The sequence below is a fragment of the Lepus europaeus genome, chromosome 1, assembly GCF_033115175.1.
Source record: "Lepus europaeus isolate LE1 chromosome 1, mLepTim1.pri, whole genome shotgun sequence".
Classification (NCBI taxonomy): Eukaryota; Metazoa; Chordata; class Mammalia; order Lagomorpha; family Leporidae; genus Lepus; species Lepus europaeus.
In genome coordinates, this window is record NC_084827.1 from 108666468 (window position 1) to 108686246 (window position 19779).

At 35.6% G+C, this 19779-nt stretch overlaps 1 protein-coding gene across 8 annotated transcripts in view; it reads right to left on the reverse strand.

Annotated features, from left to right (window-relative positions):
* Positions 1–19779, reverse strand: part of LOC133766490 (sodium channel protein type 1 subunit alpha) — a 77810-nt gene that overhangs the window by 26498 nt on the left and 31533 nt on the right. For 2 of the 8 annotated variants that reach the window (XM_062200199.1, XM_062200179.1), the window contains exons 10-16: positions 19356–19637; positions 18077–18424; positions 16684–16816; positions 15357–15595; positions 13996–14169; positions 12438–12794; positions 10707–11189 (exon numbers count right to left, since the gene is read on the reverse strand). In XM_062200199.1, coding sequence (XP_062056183.1) covers positions 10707–11189; positions 12438–12794; positions 13996–14169; positions 15357–15595; positions 16684–16816; positions 18077–18424; positions 19356–19637 — 2016 coding nt within the window. Of the gene's footprint in view, positions 1–10706; positions 11190–12437; positions 12795–13995; positions 14170–15356; positions 15596–16683; positions 16831–18043; positions 18425–19355; positions 19641–19779 lie in introns of all 8 variants that reach the window. The other 6 variants (XM_062200195.1, XM_062200210.1, XM_062200205.1 and 3 more) reach the window with 6 other exon arrangements.

Below are 19779 nucleotides of genomic sequence, written 5' to 3' on the forward strand. Positions count from 1 at the left end.
TCATATAATAGGCAAAAATGTATATAAATAAAACAATTTAATAAATATTAAGCAATTTCAATTTCTGGAAAATATTCTAAAGCCTGAGGTGCTATAAAATAACATCAGTAAATTCTGTGTGGGAGGGGCTGCCATTGTGACACAGTGTATAAAGCCACCATCTGGAATGCTAGCATCCCATATGGGTGCCCCTGCTGCTCCACTACCTATTTAGCTCCCTGCTAGTGGCGTGGGAAAAAGCAGCAGAGGATGGCCCTTGCCACTCATGTGGGAGATTTGAATGCAGCTCTTGGCTACTGGCTTCAGCCTGACCCAGACCTGGCCTCATCTGAGGGATGAGCCAGCTGATGAAAAAATCTCTGTGTCTTTCTCTCTCTCTAACTCTGATTTTCAAATAAATAAGTAAATAAATCTTTTCAGAAAGATGTGTGGGAAAATTCAGTTTCCCTGACAAGTAATGATTATGCTAATATGCTATGTGAAATTTAGGAATGAAGGAAATCCTGTTAAACATCATCAACATAATCCCTTGTATTTTCACAATAGAATAGGACACACATTTCTCCTTTCATAGTTTTCTGAAGAAAAATATGGGAGAAGTAACAAAAATCCTAACTTACCACCTAATGTAGGAACAAATTATGAATATTCTTCCTAAAGACCAGAAAACTAGCTTTTAAATTTTGATGAGCATAACTCATTCAGTAATTTATTCAACACCAAAAATTTATTGAACACCAAAAATTGTTAGGTGCTAGGCATTCACTGATGACTAAAACATCTGTATTCTTTTTTGAGCTTTCAACTCTAATATAGTGTTTTCTAAACTTTAGTTTTATGCAGAACATCTAATAGACATTCAAAAATCCATTCAATCCATTAGCATATGATTTGAAATAATAGAAATGAAACATTATAATGAAATTATCAATAAGAATTTACATATACACAGGTGCTATAGTTTGAAGATGATGTAGCTCCGCCAACATAGGGAGAGGTTTAAACTCCAAAGTCTTGTGTTAATGGTATACAAATATAATTATGGTGTCTGAAGTTAGAGGATTTGGGAAGTGATTAGATTACATTGCCAGGGAGGAGCCCCATGATTGGATCATGGTGATTTGTAAGGGGCATGTCCTTGTCTTTCTGCTTCCTGGGTCACCATGTGATACTTCCTTTTTATCTGTTCTGCAATCCATAGACATCAGACCAGAGAAGCCACCTGATCTTGGATCGTAAACCTGAAAACCACAGGCTGAAATAGACATTCTTCCTTGCTAAGTAGCTCTGAGAGGAGCTACTTGCTATTTCGAGGTCAAACTGATTAATACAATGGGAGAGCATTGATATTTTGGGGAAATTTAAACCAGACTGTTTATATTTGCTCAGACAGAAAGCTTATATATCTGGGTCTACAATGAGTTGATTTCTTCCCTTCTCATTTAATTTCATTTAGACAGAAAAACTTAACTCCGAATTACAGTTCATTAGGGTGTATAATAATATGGTATGTCTGTCATTGCTGCGAACGTTCAGGTAGAAGATGATCTCTGAGACTGCAAAAAGATTTCTCACTGAGGACTAATTTTAACCTTCCAACAAATCTTAACATGGCCTGAATGCCACATTCAAAAGCTAGAAATTTAGCTGTTAAATATTGGATAGAATAGCAAATATATTTTTAATCAACTTTTTGGTTGCATTTTGTTCTGAATAGCCTTATATTCTGTTCTGACATTTTTACTGAATTTGTTTCTTCCTCTGATGAAAAGAATCATCAAATGCAGCACTTCACTCATAAACTTCAATTAAACCATTCATAGTATAATATGATCTTCCGAAGAAATCCTTATGTCTTTTCCTCAACATTAGATTCATCATTTGGCATTGAAGTGATAGGCCTACACCCTCTGAGCTTTGCCACTTCAACAAGGGACTTAACATCATAAAAATGTCCTTTATTGACATTTTCCAAGGTCACTAAAAATTTATTACGCAATTTTTGAGAACATGTAGCCAACATTTCATTATCATCCCTGTTCTTTACTGTAGAAATCTCTTGAATGATGCCTTTTCTTAATATAATAGTCAATGAAAGGGATTAGAGCAGTTTAGCAACTTTCACTAATACTGAGAAGCAGAGAGGATATTGTTTCCTGTGCATTAACTCGTGTGTGGAAAGGTATTCAGATAAAGTTAATTTTAATTGTAAATATAGTTTGCTGTGCACATAACTGTTACCTACTGGTTCTGATCACACATATTCTTTCTAGCCTATATCAAGACATGCAAAATAAAAGAGTGTTCAAATAGAAGTTTCCCCTTAAACAATATGGGGTTTCAATTATAAACAAAATGAAAAGCTAATGAGAAGTTCATCTTCATTTAAGTGCTACATGTAAGTGCAATCTTGCCTGGTGTTGTATCAGAGATATTTTTCTCATTATCTTTTTAGATTTGTTTCTTTATTTGAAAGGCAGAGTTATAGAGAGACAGGGAGATGGGGAGGGAGAGAGAAAAAGGGAGAAACAGAGAGAGGTCTTCCATCCACTGGTTCACTCCCCAAATAGGTGCAATGGCTGGCACTGGGCCATTCCGAAGCCAAGAGCCAGGAGCTTCTTCTGGATCTCCCAAGTGGCTGCAGGGGCCCAAGCACTTGGGCAGTCCTCTGTGGCTTTTCCAGGCACTGTTAGCATGGAGCTGGATTTGGAAGTGAAGCAGCCAGAACTGCAGTGGTGCTCAGGTGGGATGACAGCGTGGCAGGCTGCAGCTTAACCCATTATGCCACAAAGTCAGCCCCTCGTTATTTCATTTTATTGTAACGCTTTGAGTCTATGTGGTTGGTGTTATTTTTCTCAATTTACAGATGACAAAGCTAAGACTCAGAAAGGTTAGGTAAGTTTCTTAAGTTTTATAGCTAGTAAGTGAGAAAGCCAAGATTTGAGATAATTATTTTTGAGCCAAAAGCCCATGCTTTGTCTCCTATGCAATCAATGATCTCATGCACTTAAAAGCCTTTCATCAATTCAAAAATGAAAATAATCCATAGGAAAAAATATCAGGATGAGCTTAACATATATGAGCTTCTACAATTCAATTTTGGAGATAGACTAAAGAAAAAAGTGACCACTTGCACCACAGAAGAAAATAATATTTTAGAATATGACTACTCAGTATTTTCATAAAAATTATTTCATCAGGTGCAACAAGCTAACAGTTGCCAGCTGTAGACATGAGATATGCTTAATTTTTGCTTACAGTAATTTGCCATTATTGTATATTTGCTATAAAGCAAATATCTAATACTAAGTTGAGGACAAGCAGTAATAAAACCCTTTGATAGGTATTATTTTAACTCATAGGTATTGTTTAACTTGTTATTTTAACTCATATGATATTATTTTAACACATAGGGAAATTTTTAAAAATATTACTTGAAAAGTTTTCAAGTTTTTAGATAAACATAGTTTTATTTTTGGATAAATATAGTTTTTGTTTAGCACAGATCTTTACACATAGTGTCAAAATATAAATATGGGTTCCATATCAAACTTTGTTTCCATTATTACATATGCTTATCAATCACTTAGATTTCAGTTCTTAAATTAGGGACTATGAGCTCTGAGGTTAAAGATGTGAACCTAGAGTAATATAAAACTAATTTTATTTCCTTTCTAATCTCTAAATAACCATCCCTGATTGTCTTGCTTGGATGGTGGTAAAATAAATTGTTACTGGTTAGACTTTCTCCATGTGAAAGGGCTGCTGACAATATATTTCCAACTTCACTCTTAAGAACATTCCTTAAAATAAGTTTTTCTGCTTTTAACCCAACCTTGTAATATATTAGCAGTTACCAATATTCTAAGTATACTTTCCCTTTAATATACACAGTTGGGAGTCAATCTATATTTTAGAAATTTTAAGGTGTAAGTAGATGCCTCTTATTAGTATTCCAGTGGAAGACCTGTTCTTGGAAAATTCCCAGATATAGATAACTGACCCTACAGAAATGTACAAATTAATGTGCAGACATTTCTTAAGCAATATAAGTAATTTTTTGCCATCTATTTGAAATAACTATAGGAATGTAACAATCAAAGTCAACATGCTTTTAATTAAAGTAATGTTTAATTAAAGCAATTAAAGTAATGCTTTTTCTATCCTAAAATTACTCTCAACTATGTTTCTGGTTGTTCACAATATCAGTTCTTTCACAGTAAGAGTCAGTGTCTTGTTTACTATTACTTGTTTCAAATATTCACTGTAGTCAAAAGTCAAATTTGCTTAATCCTACCTCTGAAATATCTCTCATCCACATCTTCCAAATGCCTTTAAACTTGTTATTCTCATCATGTCTTATCTGGAGAACTACAAATAAAAATGGCTACATTCATTCAACTCTGACCTTAATGGACCACAAGTTTAGCATATAGTAGGTACCCAATAAGTGTTTGGTGAATGAATGGATGTACTCTGCTTCAGCTGACACAGCTAGATCAAGTTAGCATTCCAAACAAATCTTTGGAATCTGTCCTTGATGGGTGCTATGCTTTAGTCAAAGTGAACTTAATGTTCTCCAACTTTGGATCATGAAAGTTATTTCTTCCCATAGTTGATGGAAGAACAATGATCGCTTTTTCATCTAAACCATCTTCAACACTTTATCTTCACAACTCTTTGAGCACACACTGTCTTTTTAAAATTATAACCTATCTTCATTCTTATTGACATCAAATTAATGATGCTTGGCCAAGAAAGCTATTTTTTTTTGAAGGATGTTTTAAGAAAAGATAGCTCTGTCTATTAGCTTGCTGCCAAGTCTTTATCTAAAACGCAGTGACTTATTCCAATGTTGTTTCAAAATTGCTCAGATAATTGACTACTCTCTAGTGTACCTGCAAATTGCTGCTTCTTCCAGAGGAACTGTATTCTTATCAAGAATAGCAGACTTATTTTTGAATCAATTTATGCCATTTTAAATAATGTAACTAAAAAATTCAATCTTGCATAACTTGAAAAATCAGTTGGAAAAGAAAGGTTTTATATCTATAAAAATAATTGAAATTTAATAAACTTCATAAAAGGAAATCCCTCAAACTGATATATACATATATTAAAACATAAAACTCTTTGTGAAAAATTATTTTAAAAGGAGTACAAATATAAATTTCTAGAAAGGTGTTATATTCAAGTTGCTTTGTAAGATTCTTTATGATCTTAGTCTTCTTTGATTAAATGTAAACAGGAATCATACACAATGAATTCCAAGTGTGGCTCAGGCTGAAGAGTTGATGCAGGAGTGCAAACAGTGAACACATGCTAGAAATCAGTATGCAAACTGCTGATTTTATCTGCATGCATGTAGAATATATGCATGAATTATCATTTGGTAAGGTAACTCATCTGTGGAATAAGTGGCATTGTTAATCAGACAGCTCAGTCACATCTATCCCTGTGTCATCATTTCTCAGCTGATTATTCTAAGAGGTTCTAAATGAGGCTATGGCTTCCAATGTATCCTTTCTTCAGTCCACCTGCCACCAGAAGCTGGTGTGACCGTTTGAAACAAGTGACCTTGATACTTATACGCTCTCTGTCATCAACATTTTTTAAAGTTAGTCACCTGTGGGTCACCAACAACCTCATCTTTGCAGCCCTTCCCTGGCCCAGGCAACACTAATGGGAAGAAAATTATAAATTGTGAAAAAAAAAATCGAGGCCTTGGTCAGTCTTACTTTCTGTTTGCCTTTGCCCAAATAACTCTTTGGGTCACAGTTTCTTCTTTTAAAGTGAAGGGATCATCTCTAAAAATTCTAGCTTTAATATTGGGGACTTCCTATTATTTTGTAATTTGAAATGATATGTTTGGAAGGTCTTAAAGCCAAGAGAGATGTGATATTAGGCAATGCAGGGAGCAGGGCTGGACTAAGGTAGAAAAAATATGACAGAGCTCAGAGTAGGTATGGCTGCCAGGCCTGCACAGGCTGAGTGACAGACTCTGGGCCTGTGCCTAGGAAAATCTCTTGATCCTCTCCAGCACAAAAAGAGAGGCAGAAGTAAGAGCTTAGAGAAACTGGCCACATTTAGCTGGGCTTTTAATTTAATTTCTCTATTTGCTCTGTGTGCAATATTCAATCTCTTGACATATATTATTGGCAGAGTTCAGTTCATTTCTTGGCAGTTTTTTTTTTTTTTTTTAATTTGACAGGCAGAGTTTAGACAGTGAGAGGGAGAGACAGAGAGAAAGGTCTTCCTTCCATTGGTTCACTCCCCAAATGGCCACTAAGGATGGCACCACGCCAATCTGAAGCCAGGAGCCAGGTGCTTCCTCCTGATCTCCCATGTGGGTGCAGGGGCCCAAGCATCCGGGCCATCCTCCACTGCCCTCCCGGGCCACAGCAGAGAGCTGGACTGGAAGAGGAGGAACCGGGACAGAACCTGGCGCCCATATGGGATGCCGGCGCCACAGGCAGAGGATTAACCAAGTGAGCCATGGCACCAGCCCCTCTTGGAAGTTTTAAGACTGTACCCTCCACTTTCCTGCTAGCCTAACGTCCAAGAACCACTCTCAGAATTAAAGGCCGCAGTTTCTTCCCATATGTCTGCCATGTGCTGTTTAGAACATGGGTGCTTGCTTTCCCCTGAGCCAGCCAAAGAGTATTTCTCTGACTTCCTCTTCTGTGGCCAGTGGGAGAAAACACTGACTGCGTGCTTCAGGTGTTCAGCTGTTTTGGCCAGGTGCACCCAGCATCATCTTCCTTTTGGTGAAAACATAACATGATCACAGGCCGATAGTCCTTCATAGTCACAGGTGTCAGCCACAGCTATGGAATAGAGGTCATCTTAGAGTTTTGCCTGCCATGCCATCATCTCTAAATTTTATTGATTGTGTTTTCTTAATAATCATATGCTATTTATTGATATCATCTGCTACATTGCTAATCCATTAATTCTCTCAATATTTGTATTCACACTATCTAGTTCTTTTTCTGATTTCTCAAATAAAAAAAAGTCTGTTACATTCTTTCATTTGTTCTTTTCATTTTTAGTAATACTAAGAAATTCAAAGACTGTTCTTATTTCCCAGATTTTGAAATAAAATGTTCTTATTTTCAAAATGGTCATTTATATGTGTTATTTGTTCCTCAACTCAAAATTCAATTAGGAGGACGTTTCTTAATTTTCATGTGGTTAGAATTATTCTACCAATTTATTATTAATTTCAAGTTTCACACCATTGTGATCAGATAACCCTATGTGATGTTACTATTTTGAATTTACTGGAGCTTATTTTCAGATCCAGTATTAGTTTATATAAATATTCCATTGGCACTTGAAAATAAGAATTCCTTGCAAGTATAATTTTTGAAATATATACAACTGTGATACATATTATTTGTATTATTGAAATGCTCAAATTCTTCATTTAATTGTTTCTTTATGCTTTAGAAGACTTAAAAATTGTATGAAACCCTCATAATCAATGTATTTTCATCAATATATTCTTACATTTCTCATTGTTAAAATCAAAGATGAAGTGGCTCAGTCCATTATTTGATTGGGATAATAATACTATTACACAAAAAGGGAAAGAAAGGCTCTTTGGATATGTGTGAAGAGCCCATCTGCATTAGCACATGAAACAGCAATTTATATAAAAACTGAATAACAGCAAAACCAAAATATTCTCAACAAGCATTTTAGTTATTTCAGAATAAATTTGTCCACGGCCAGCATTGTGGCACAGCAGGTTGATCCTGTATGGAAGTCCAAAATTGAGTCCCAGCTGTTTCACTTCCAATCCATCTCCCTGCTAATGCACCTGGGAAGGCAGCAGAAGATGGCCCAAGTATTTGGGCCTCTGAGACCCATGTGAGAGTCCTGGATGACGTTCCTGAGTCCCAGCTTCGGCCTGGCCGAACCCCAGTGGCTGTGGCTATTTGGGAAGTGAACCAGTGGATGGAGGAGCTGTCTGTCTCTCCCTCTGGCCAATTGTTTGCTTTTTGTTCTTACATTGAAATTCAATTCTATTTTGAAACTCCTTATTCAGATAGTAAAGCAATTGATTCTCAAAGTTTTTGAGTTTAAAGTAATATTTTTAGTCTATTTACTATTTATTAAATTGTTAATGAACCTTTAATTTTGTAATTTCCAAATGGTTTGTTTCATTGGAAAATACATGTATTTTCACACATCACTCTCAATAGCTAAACTGTAAACTTACACAGTGATTTGTGTTGTTCATATATTTTAGGCAGGATTACTTAATGTGTGAGCTCAGAGAATGCATAAACCACAGTGTATCTGAGGCATCCATTTTACCTTGTACACCAGAGCATTCAATAACCACTTAATAACTACAATCCTGATTGAAAGAGTGCTTTTCCTCCTCAGTGGATTTATGCAATATTTCTTGCTTTTCAAAAATGTTCTCTACTATAGCAAATGACTTTGACCTTGAGGGTGAAGCAAAACAAAGCAAAGCAAACAAAAAACTCCACATTATTTCTTTCACTGTAAATGATTAAATGCTTTTTTCCTGTTCACTGACTTAATCTTATAGTGTTTATGCTCTTTTTTTCTACTTGGTTTGTTACAGGGAGCTTATTGATAGAAGTTAATAGAACTTCAAATTAAAATGTTACAAAAATAACTGAAAATAAAGATTAAAAGTGTAAAAGTGTACAGAGTGTATGTTCATTTGATACATACATGGGTGTGTCTGTGTACATGTAAAAATAAATAATAATACCCCAAGCACTTTTTTTTTTTTTTGACAGGCAGAGTGGACAGTGAGAGAGAGAGACAGAGCGAACGGTCTTCCTCTTCTGTTCACTCCTCAATGGCCGCTGCGGCTGGGGCACTGCGCTGATCCGAAGGCAGGAGCCAGGTGCTTCTCCTGGTCTCCCATGTGGGTGCAGGGCCCAAGCACTTGGGCCATGCTCCACTGCACTCCCGGGCCACAGCAGAGAGCTGGACAGGAAGAGGAGCAACCGGGACAGATTCTGGCGCCCCGACTGGGACTAGAACCCGGGGTGCCGGCGCCGCAGGCAGAGGATTAGCCTATTGATCCACGGCACTGGCAAGCACTTATTTTTAAAGCTGGCATGTATAATTTTGAAGCTGGGCAATTTACTATTGATACATATATTCATGTATATTACATATATATATGTCAACCTTACATAAGTGAGATGCTCTACAACTTCAAAAATAGTACTAATATTTCACTGTGTACATAGTGTACTGGTAAATATTTCTAGTGATACTACATACATTAAAATTAGAATTATCTCTATTAAAGACTCTCAATAAAGCAACAACAATGTTAAAGGAAAAGATACTGTACTAAGATTTAGCATTCCTAGAGTAGCTAGAAGAATCAAATATGAACTCATCAGTTCCCACATCACGTCACCCCTGTGCCTTAGATTCTTTCTTTGTCAATCTGTATATTAGAAGTACATACTTCAGTATTATCTTTATGTTTACTAAATATTTAATTGTTCCTATTAATTGAAAATATAGTATTCATCCAACACTTGCCCAGAATAGGGCAAAAATGGAGGAATGTAATTAATGTAGTCTGACCTCTGCTTTATAGTATGTCAAACATGAACATGTGTATTGGTGATTAACTGTAAAGGAACAAGAGAAATAATATCTCATCACATATTGGATCAGCAGAAAATTATTACAATGCAAAAAAGTTAGAAAGAAAACAAAAATTCAGGAAAGTTGCATTTTTAATTCCCAAGCTGGAAATCTAATTAGCAAATTAAAGGACATGGTGATATTGTAGGAGAACTGTGTTCCTAGGAAAATATATCTAAAGAAATCAATTTTTAAAATATTTAGATTATGCTACTCCTAAAGGGCAGGCATCTTATGGTTTTTGAGACTGGCTATGCTAAGTAGGAAGTAAAAGTGCTTTTTTCTGGACTTCTTTTGAATTATCTACAAAGATGCTCCTCTACTTACAATGGGGTGATCTCCCAATAAACCTATCATAAGATGAAAATAAAGGGCATTTAATTCATCCAATCTAGCAAACATCATAGCTTAGCAACACAATGCACTGTAGAGTCACTAGTTTCCCCTTTTGGTCACATGGCTTACTGAGAGCTGCAGTTCAGCATTATATATGAATATTTTAATGCATATCATTAACTCAGAAAATGATTAATATTCCAAATTCCTGCTGCTGTTTCTACTGAGTATGTACTCCTTTTGTACCAACATAAATTTGAAAAATGGTTGAACCTCAGTAAGTCAGAAAAACTACTAGTTTTAGTATTTCTAAGTAAGTTGCTAAGTCTTAGCTCTACCTCTTAATAGTTATGTGATCTTAAGCCTGCAGAACTAGTTATCTTATTTAAAAAGTTGGAATACACTCATTTTCAGATTATTAGGAACAAATTTTTTCCTTCATTGGATCATTTTTCTATCCATCTGACAAATAACCTTTCTAAGGATGAGAAAACTCACATATTAATATGTCATTCTTCAAGTTATCAATCATGTCCATGGAGTTAAATATTTGGTTTCTCTGTGAAATAGAATTTTATGTGATGGCAAAAAAATCTAGATGAGAAATACATAACCACAAATACAGGAAATATATATGTCTATGTATTTGTACTCATATATATGAATATAAACATATTCAAGATCATACCTACTCCACATCTGTAGAATCTTACCTCCTTGCTTTCTTCCAGATCTGATTCACTACTGAAGTCCTCTGTATTTAAGTTCTCAAAGTCAGACTCCCCTACAGCAATAGGTACAGTCACAGTAAGACTAGGATTGTTTATGAATGACATGTAATCACTTTCATCAATAATGTATTTTTCAACACTGCTGCCGGTTCCTATGCCACTTGTGGTTCCATTTACATCTTTAAGATAGTCAAGATCTTTCCCAATTTCTGCTGTATGGTTGGACATACAACTGTCTTTTTTATTGTTTAGATCATCAAGTGGTTTAATCTCATCCAAAATCTTTTGTTTCCTGACGAAGGACTGTTGGATAAATTCATATATTTTTCTTTTAACATAAGCTATCCCCTTGTGCATTCTGTCAACAGCAATTTGAAGGTTGTTCATTTCATTGTCATCATCAGTGGCTGCAAGGTTGTCTGCACTAAATGAGCTCAGAAGCAAGGCTAGAAAGAGGTTCAGGACCTTGAAAATAATAAAATTTAATTACAATTTCATCTAAAATAGAGAAGAGAAGGTTATGATCACTTATCACTATAAGTCCTAAAACTACATGAGAAAGAAACACCACAGCATAGCACCTAGAAGATGGGTGACCTGAATTTGTGATCTGACTCAACAGCTACTCACTAAACACCCTTAGGCAAAGACATGATTTGTACTGGTATCAAGTTTTCCACTTGTAAAATAAAGAATTTGAATAACCAACCTTAGAATAGTATGAGTAATGCAAAACAGACTTATACATATATACATGAACATATATACCATACAATAATTATACATTTAGAAATAATGTTATAATTATACAGTTAAATATGTTTTGTAGTTTCTTTTAAAGTTGACATTATATGGATGTTAATTGAAATATCACCATTATGATTCACAATGAGGATTAAGGGCTTAACATAGGCATACTTAACCTGTCATATATTTCATACCCCCATGTTGACTAATTAGGAGAAATACAGTATTTCCATGAAACTGGCATATTAATTGTGTTCCTTTTAGAATAAATTATACATTTGCAATATTATAAACAGTAGCACTAAGTTGAAGACAGAGAAGGATTACTCCACTAGGCTAATCTCAGGCATGATTAGCTATCCTGTGTTTTAACTTAGAGCCACTAGACAATTGACCAACCCAGGTTGGCTAGTCTCATATCACATAAGTGACCAGATGCTATATCCTAACAAAGGAGAATGAAATGGCATAATTATTATGAACACTTGCAGTCATCACTTTTAGTCTCATAGTGTCAAGTAATGTCAACCAGTCTTCCCTGTTTCACACCCTCTTATTTTTCAACACTGTTGCTAGTTCCTATACCATCTGTGGCTCCATTTACCTTAAGATAGTTAATATTTTTCCTGACTGCTGTTGTATGTTTGGATGTTAAATATATTATTTTTAAAAAAGACTTCTTCCTCCATTAACTCCAAATTCATAAAATGTTCCCAGTGTATCCTCCTAGACCTATCTTCAATATGATATCTCATTGAAATTCATATAACAAATGTGATAAAATGAATGACACAGAGGAGTTGAGATACTGCTATATGATTTTGTTTTCAATTGAAAAATATAAGCATGTCCCAAACAAGGGACTTTTAAAAATAATATTCATGAGGTGGATTTGGACAAAATGGTCACCCATTCTGTTATGCTCTTTACATATTTCTGAAATACATATCTTAAGTGCATACATACCACAAGGTTTCCAATCACCATGACCATCATGAAGACAGTAAGGCACATGGCTTGACCAGCAACCTCCATACAGTCCCACATGGTCTCTATCCACTCTCCACACAGGACACGGAACACGATCAGGAAGGAGTGGAAGAAATCATTCATGTGCCAGCGGGGGAGTTTGCAGTCACTGGCAATTTTGCATACACAATCTTTGTAGCTTTTACCAAAGAGCTGCATGCCAACCACAGCAAAAATGAAGACTATTATGGCCAACACCAGGGTTAGATTTCCCAGAGCTCCCACTGAATTGCCGATGATCTTTATTAGCATATTTAATGTTGGCCAAGATTTTGCCAACTTGAAAACTCGGAGCTGGAAAACAAAATAATTAATATATATTATGGTCATTAATTGTATTAAGATTTGCCAAGACGTGATGACCAAAACTGAATTTCTTGGGCCAGTGCTGTGGCATAAGATGGTAAGCCTCTGCCTGCAGTGTCTGCATCCCATAGGGGCACCAGTTCAGGTCCTGGCCACTCTACTTGTAATCCAGCTCTCTGCTTAGAGGTTGGAAAAGCAGTGGAAGTGCTTGGGCCCCCATGTGGGAGGCCTGGAAGAAGCTCCTGGCTTCTAGCTTCGGATGGGCCTAGCTCTGCCATTGTGACCATTTGGGGAGTGAAGTAGCAGATGGAAGACCTTTCTCTCTGTCTCTCCCTCTCTCTATCTGTAACTCTGCCTCTCAAATAAGTAAGTAGATCTTTAAAAAAAATTGAATTTCTTACAATAACTTCCCTGATCTCACCCTCTCAAGTTCATGACTATTTTTGGATCCTCTAGGAAGAATTTATATTTTTTTCCATATGTAATCATGTAGATACTTTTCTTTGGTAGTAAGTTTTAAATGATTATTTAGGATTTAGTTATTCTTTATTTATTTTATAAATGGAATCTAAGATGTTTTAAGGTAATATTAGATGTCAATCTGAATGATCTATGTTGTAAGACATTAATTTGTTAATAGCATGCAAAGTAACATATTGAGCCCTGACATGTATTTATTAACATTTTTTTGGGACAGTGAGGATGTACCTACATTAAAATATTGGAATATTTTCTTTGACTCTATAGAACTTTCCTTGATTTCCTTGATATAAATTAATGTGCATGTTTTGTAATTCAATAAGCTTTCTTTCCCTTAATATCCGAAGATTTACATTTTCCAGAAGCAGAATTAGAAAAAGTTTTTGCATATACATCTTGTTTCTGACTGTCATATCATGTTATTTATATTTTCAAGTTACTATTAAATGATGGTATATTTTATTGAAATAATTTCTTATATTAATCTGGAAATATTAACTGCAATAGTCCATAGAAACAATAATTAGAATGGTAACTGAATAATATAAAATTCATATGACAACACTCTTTGGAATAAAGGTTAATTGGGAATTTTGTTTCCGTTGTATAAACATATTTAGATAATACAATGTTACCAAAAAAGTAAAGTGCAAATGACAGTACTATGTAAGAACCTGGATTGTTGGAAAGGTTTTGTTTTGTTTTTTACCAGTCGGAATGAACGGAGCACTGATAATCCTTCCACATTTGCGAGGCCAAGTTCTACCAGACTAAGGGTCACAATAAAACCATCAAAGATATTCCAGCCTTCTTGGAAATAATAATAAGGATCCATGGCAATAATTTTCAGAAACATTTCTGCTGTGAAGATCCCAGTGAAAACCTAAGATCAAAACAAAATTACTCTAATTTCATCAATGATAAAGTATAAATATATTACTCTTTGAACAAAAGGTTTTTTGCTGCTTTTCCAACAATGATTATATTAACAACTTAAATTTGTAAGTTATTGTTGATATTATTTCATTTTATCCTCAGAGAAACTTTAATATGTTGATTTGTTAAAATTATTACTTTGTAGATGAGAAAATCAAGGTCTTCAGATGAGTAAAATGCTCTACCCAGTATCATCCAACTAGAATTCCAAAACGGGGATTTGTACACATATATACTTTCTATTACACATGTATTCTTTCTATTATATACCATTACCTTTTCCTTCAGACTTCATACAACACACGAACTGGCAAGATTTTGTCCATGGTTAGTTTTTTCTTTCTTTAAGCCTATTCCTATTTCCTTCAAATCATTTAGTTGTTACGCGTGCTTATGTATTGCAACTTGTGCATTGGTATCAGCATGGATTTGATACACAGACTAGATGGATAAAACAATACATTTATATAACAAATATATACTTTTTAGATAATAGAAGCAGAAAAGCTAGAAATGTTTTTGAATTGTTATTTCATGCAAAGAACCTGACTATGGAGGATAAAAAGATCCACAGCTTTGGCTCAGGTATTGAGGTTCTTGCAATCCCCATGGAAGATCCAGGTTGAGTTCCCAGCTTCTAGTTTTGGTCTGGTCCAGTACTGGCTATTCCAAACATTTGCAGAGTGAGCCAGCAGATGGAAGGGTATGAGTGCTATCTCTCCCTTCCTCTCTCTCACTAACAATCAAATAAACTTAACAAATAACAAATAATTTTTTAAAGCCCATGCTTTTATTTTAATCTTCTGTAGCAAGGGTACCTGTGATGAAACCATTTCAAAATATGTGTCCTAAGCTGAACTACTTCTGCATTTTGAAAAACTTGTAAATATCACTATTGACTTTCCAAGTAGTACAGTAGGCATATGCCTACTGTTTTTCCCAAGTGTTTACATGAACAATAAGAGCTGTTATTTTTGGCAGGAGGTATGGTATAGCTTGTTAGACATAATTCACATTTTGGGGGGTTAAGAGGTAGGAAGAACGATTGAAATAATGCCGTACCCTAAACAACGAAAACAGTCTCACAAACAGAAAACTTGAAGGCTAAACACATTTACCTTCTAATATGCTTACCAAGTTTCCTACTGCAAGCACATTATTGAAATGTTCTGTCATTGGATAGTGTTCCATGGCCATGAAAAGAGTGTTTAAGACAATGCAGATGGTGATGGCCAGGTCAACAAATGGGTCCATCACGACCAGGTTGACAATGTGTTTCACTTTTAACCAGTACGGAGAACAGTCCCATATTAAGAATATATTGGAAAATTTATACCAACATGGTGGGCATTTCTGTCTGGATTCTTCAAGCTCTAGATTTAAAAATATAAAAGTAACCACCAAAAGACAAATTTTATAAATACATTTTAAAAATTTATTTTTGATCTACTAGACTTATTTTTAGTAATCAACACATTTCCATTTGTTACTAAGTGAAGCTGATTTGCATTTGATAAAACAAACCAGCAAAGAACACCGCAGAGGCAACCATTTGGCCTAGCCATTAAGCCACCTGTTAAGATTTCTGCTTCCTGTGTCTTAGTGCCTTAGTTCTAATCCTGGCTCCACTCTACTCTCAGCTTTCTGGTAATGTGAACTATGAGAGGCAGAAGGTAATGACTCAAGTAGTTGGGTCCCTACCAGCCATGTGAGAGATCAGGATTGAGTTCCCAGGTCCTGGCTTCTGATTAGTCCTGCCCAAGCTGCTTCAGATAATTAGGGAATGAAGTAATGGGTAGCTCTGCCTCTCTGTCTTCTTCTCTCTCTGTCTCACGAATAAAATAAATTTTAAATAATCAAAGAATTTACTATAAACTCCCAAAGATATTTCATTAGCCATCTACATAGAGCAGCAGTAGCAAAGAATAGCTTTTTCTCTTATGCATTGATACCACGGCTCAGCACTTGTTAAGTGAGTGTCCTCTTAAATGAAGTCTCAGTGAGAATGTGGTTTGAGATAATGCAGATACTGTCAGTAAGTCTGTGTTAGTGACTGGCTATGTTGTCAAACTAAGGTCATAAGAGTTAGGGAAGGAACTGAGGGGAGCTAAGAATCATCTTAAGAATATTTAGGATGAGATAGATAGAACTTATGCTGCTGAAGTTCTAAGCTAAACAGAACCTTATGACTAATACGATTAGAAGCCTCTAATAGAAATGCTTTGTTACACATTTTCAAAGAGTTTTGAAGTAGAATATTCTTTAGAGACCCATGTCATTTAGTTCAAATAAATTTTCTAAAGCTGCTGGAATATGTGAATATAAGTAATCACTTTAATAACATCTATTACTTAGTCACTAGAATGCATTGTTTGCAAGTCATAAACAGAGATGTTTGTCTAAAATGAAATAATGTAGGCTTAGTAAAATAACTGGAATGGAAATAGAATTTGTTACAAACCTTCCACTGTATTTGTTAGGATGCTGGCTATGCTCATTGCTCTTTGCCTTTGGGAAGGATCTTCCAGAAAGTCCATGGAAACGTGGAAAGAACTTGACCTTCTCTTTCTCATTTCAGTTTCAGTGGTCGTTCCCTGTAAAGAAATTGCTAATGCATTAATGATTAACTTGAGCAATATGATAAGCAAAGAACCAAATGGTAGCACAGTGAGTTTCATGAAACACATGCACCATGCACTGTCATACTTAATTGGGGATGGCAGATATTGCTGACTTATTGTATCATTAACCTGGAATGTTCAAACTGTTAACCATTTAGTCTTCAGAAAAATGGTTTACTTTAACTCTCTGACTTCATAATTTTATGAAATATTTTTGATATAGCTAGCAAGTCTCTCAGCAAGTACATGTAATAGTAATCCTTATTTCTGAGTGAAAAATATAAATCTGATAACTTAATTAGTCACGAAAGTGATCAAGGCTTTTGCTTTTTGAGAAGGTAGCCATTTATTTTTCAAGAATTACTAATGATTGAACACACTTAGCTGCCATCTCATTTTCTGGATGCCAAATGTGAACAGACTTGACAACACAACTCATACGTTAAAGATAAAACATGCATGTTGCATGGACAACAGTTTCATCCAGGGTATCAAAGCAATAAGTCATCTAATTGTGACTTAATCATGCCTCATCATGCTGATATATTTCCAAGTGAGTGAACAATCTAAAAAGAGGCAGCATCTGTTTAGAAATTCCTCATCTGGGTATACAAACATAAACATACCTTTGTATACAGACAATTATTTTATCTGTGTGTATTCATAATTTTCTTATGTCTCTTCATTTAGATTAGTTTTAAGACCTATATCAGCATTGTTTTTAGTAAGACACAAATGAGTACTAGAAATTTTAAGCTAACAATGAAACTATCTATTTAAGCACAGTGTTTTCAAAAATCTAAACTAAAGCAGAGATATATTGAATAATCTGTTGGAAAGATTTATTATACACCCTTTACACTTAAACATAAAGATCATTTATTTAATTCTATACAAAGTGTTAGAGTATGTCCTGCTGTCTAAATTCCACGTGGGTATATAGCAAATCCTCCAACTGGAGTCAGGAATTATTGTGCCTAATCTTTAGCATATTCAATACGTAAATGCATTCAGGTTTGTGCAGGAGAGTGTGGAGGTTTTAAGTATTAGTTGGTTAGTCGCTTAAAGGTGTTACAAGATGCAGGTGCATTCACAGCTTGACCAACCAGGAATCATTCTCAAGAGTTCCATTCTGTAGAAACACTGGCTGGTGCAGCAAAAATGGGCCAGCCATGCCTAAACTATTTAAAACATCCTTACATTGTCATCAGTAGCTGGCTTATCTATTATCACCTCTGGCAGAAGCTGTCCAACAGGCGATGTAGGAACTGAAGGTCCACCAACCAAGGAAACCACACCATTGCAATCCACACTGCTGTGCATCTTCCCATTCGCTGGAAACACCGCCAACATCCGGGATGACCTACTGGTCTGACTGAGGTTACTGTTGCGGCGCTCTCCGTGACGTCGGGGTACAAACAAGGAGTCTCTCCGGCTTTCGTTATCCTCAAAGGTGCTGTGCTCATCATCAGCAAAGTCGTTCTCAGAACCCACATCCTTTGCTCGTCCTCTGAAGCTGAATAGGCTTGTTCTGCTATTTCTCCTTGGAGAAAATAGGGAGCCACGGATGCTCAACAATGACTAAGAGTTTGAGAAAAACAAAAAGTAAAACCACATTAACATGGCTCTTTTCAGTGTACTTCAGCTTTGCAATATTAAGTGAAAGAAAATTCAGCAGTCATAAAAGATTGTGGTTCATTCTTTTTGATAAACATTCTCATTCTATGTGCACTCAGATTAAGTTTGTTTTGTAAAAGATTTATAGCTCTTAAGATTAAGAAATGAAAAGACAGATTGCACACTAATGATACTGCAAAACAAAATAAACCCTGACTCACCCTTAATCAAGTTCAAAAGAACCCTGGTATACTGCTATGGACAACATAAACCTTCTTTGAACACTGGTGATAGACCTAAACAAGGCCACACTGTTTTCAATGCTCTTTCCTTTCAAGGAATTCACAAATTACTCTAGTTCATTATTCTCAAATCACTTCAATTATCATTCATTTCATACCTATAAGGCACAATGTTTCTGTTTTTTTTTTTAAGAGCACAATGCTTATTAAACTTCAGGCTTCTGAAATTCAGAGTGATGTGCTTTTCAACATGGTGTATCATAACTAATATTTTCAAAAGCAGGCATGATGGTTTTTAAAGAAATCAGGGGAGATAAGCAAGGTAAAACCATAACAAGAGGACCTTATTGATCAGCTAGGTCCAGAGCCAATTTTTGTTAAAAGATCTGAGCATCAGAAAGATTAAATATCATTGGTTGTAAACAAGTACCATCAGGAAGTCTCAGAACAAAAATCCTGGTTTCTTTACTTTCATCTCAAGCCCATTTCAATTATTTTAAGATGTAGACTCACAAAAATATACATAAAATGTTCTTGTAACTATGTGGTGAGAGGATAGGTTTAACTATGATAAAAATGGTAGTCAGTGCAGTTGATGAAAATTCATGGGTCCTTCCTAGTTTTCATCCATGCATCAGTAAACTCAGCCATACCTGGTGTGGGGAAGAGTACCTCTTTTCATAGGTCAATCGGTTCCCTTCAATGGAAAAGCGAAAGCCTTTCCTTCTGATGCTGTCTTCAGATTCAGATTTATGGAATTCGTCTTCATCTTTCTCTTCCCCACCAGACTGCTCCTTCTGTTTTCTTTTCTTCCTGCGATTTCTTCTTTCCTTTGCACTCTTGGAACTCAACTTGGAGGCTTCAGAGGAGCTATCCGAGAGTCTGCCTGCTGCACTGGGCTCTCTGGAATGCTCTGAGGCCGTGGTAGCTGCTGCCTGCTACATTGAGAAAAAGTAGCTTCAGCTTGGCAGTAGTGAAATCTTTATCTTTCACTTAAAAAATGCAAGCATTTGCATGGCATTTAGAAAATACATTTAGCTGACAGGAGCTGGTAGGAGATGCTCATACGGAAGATGC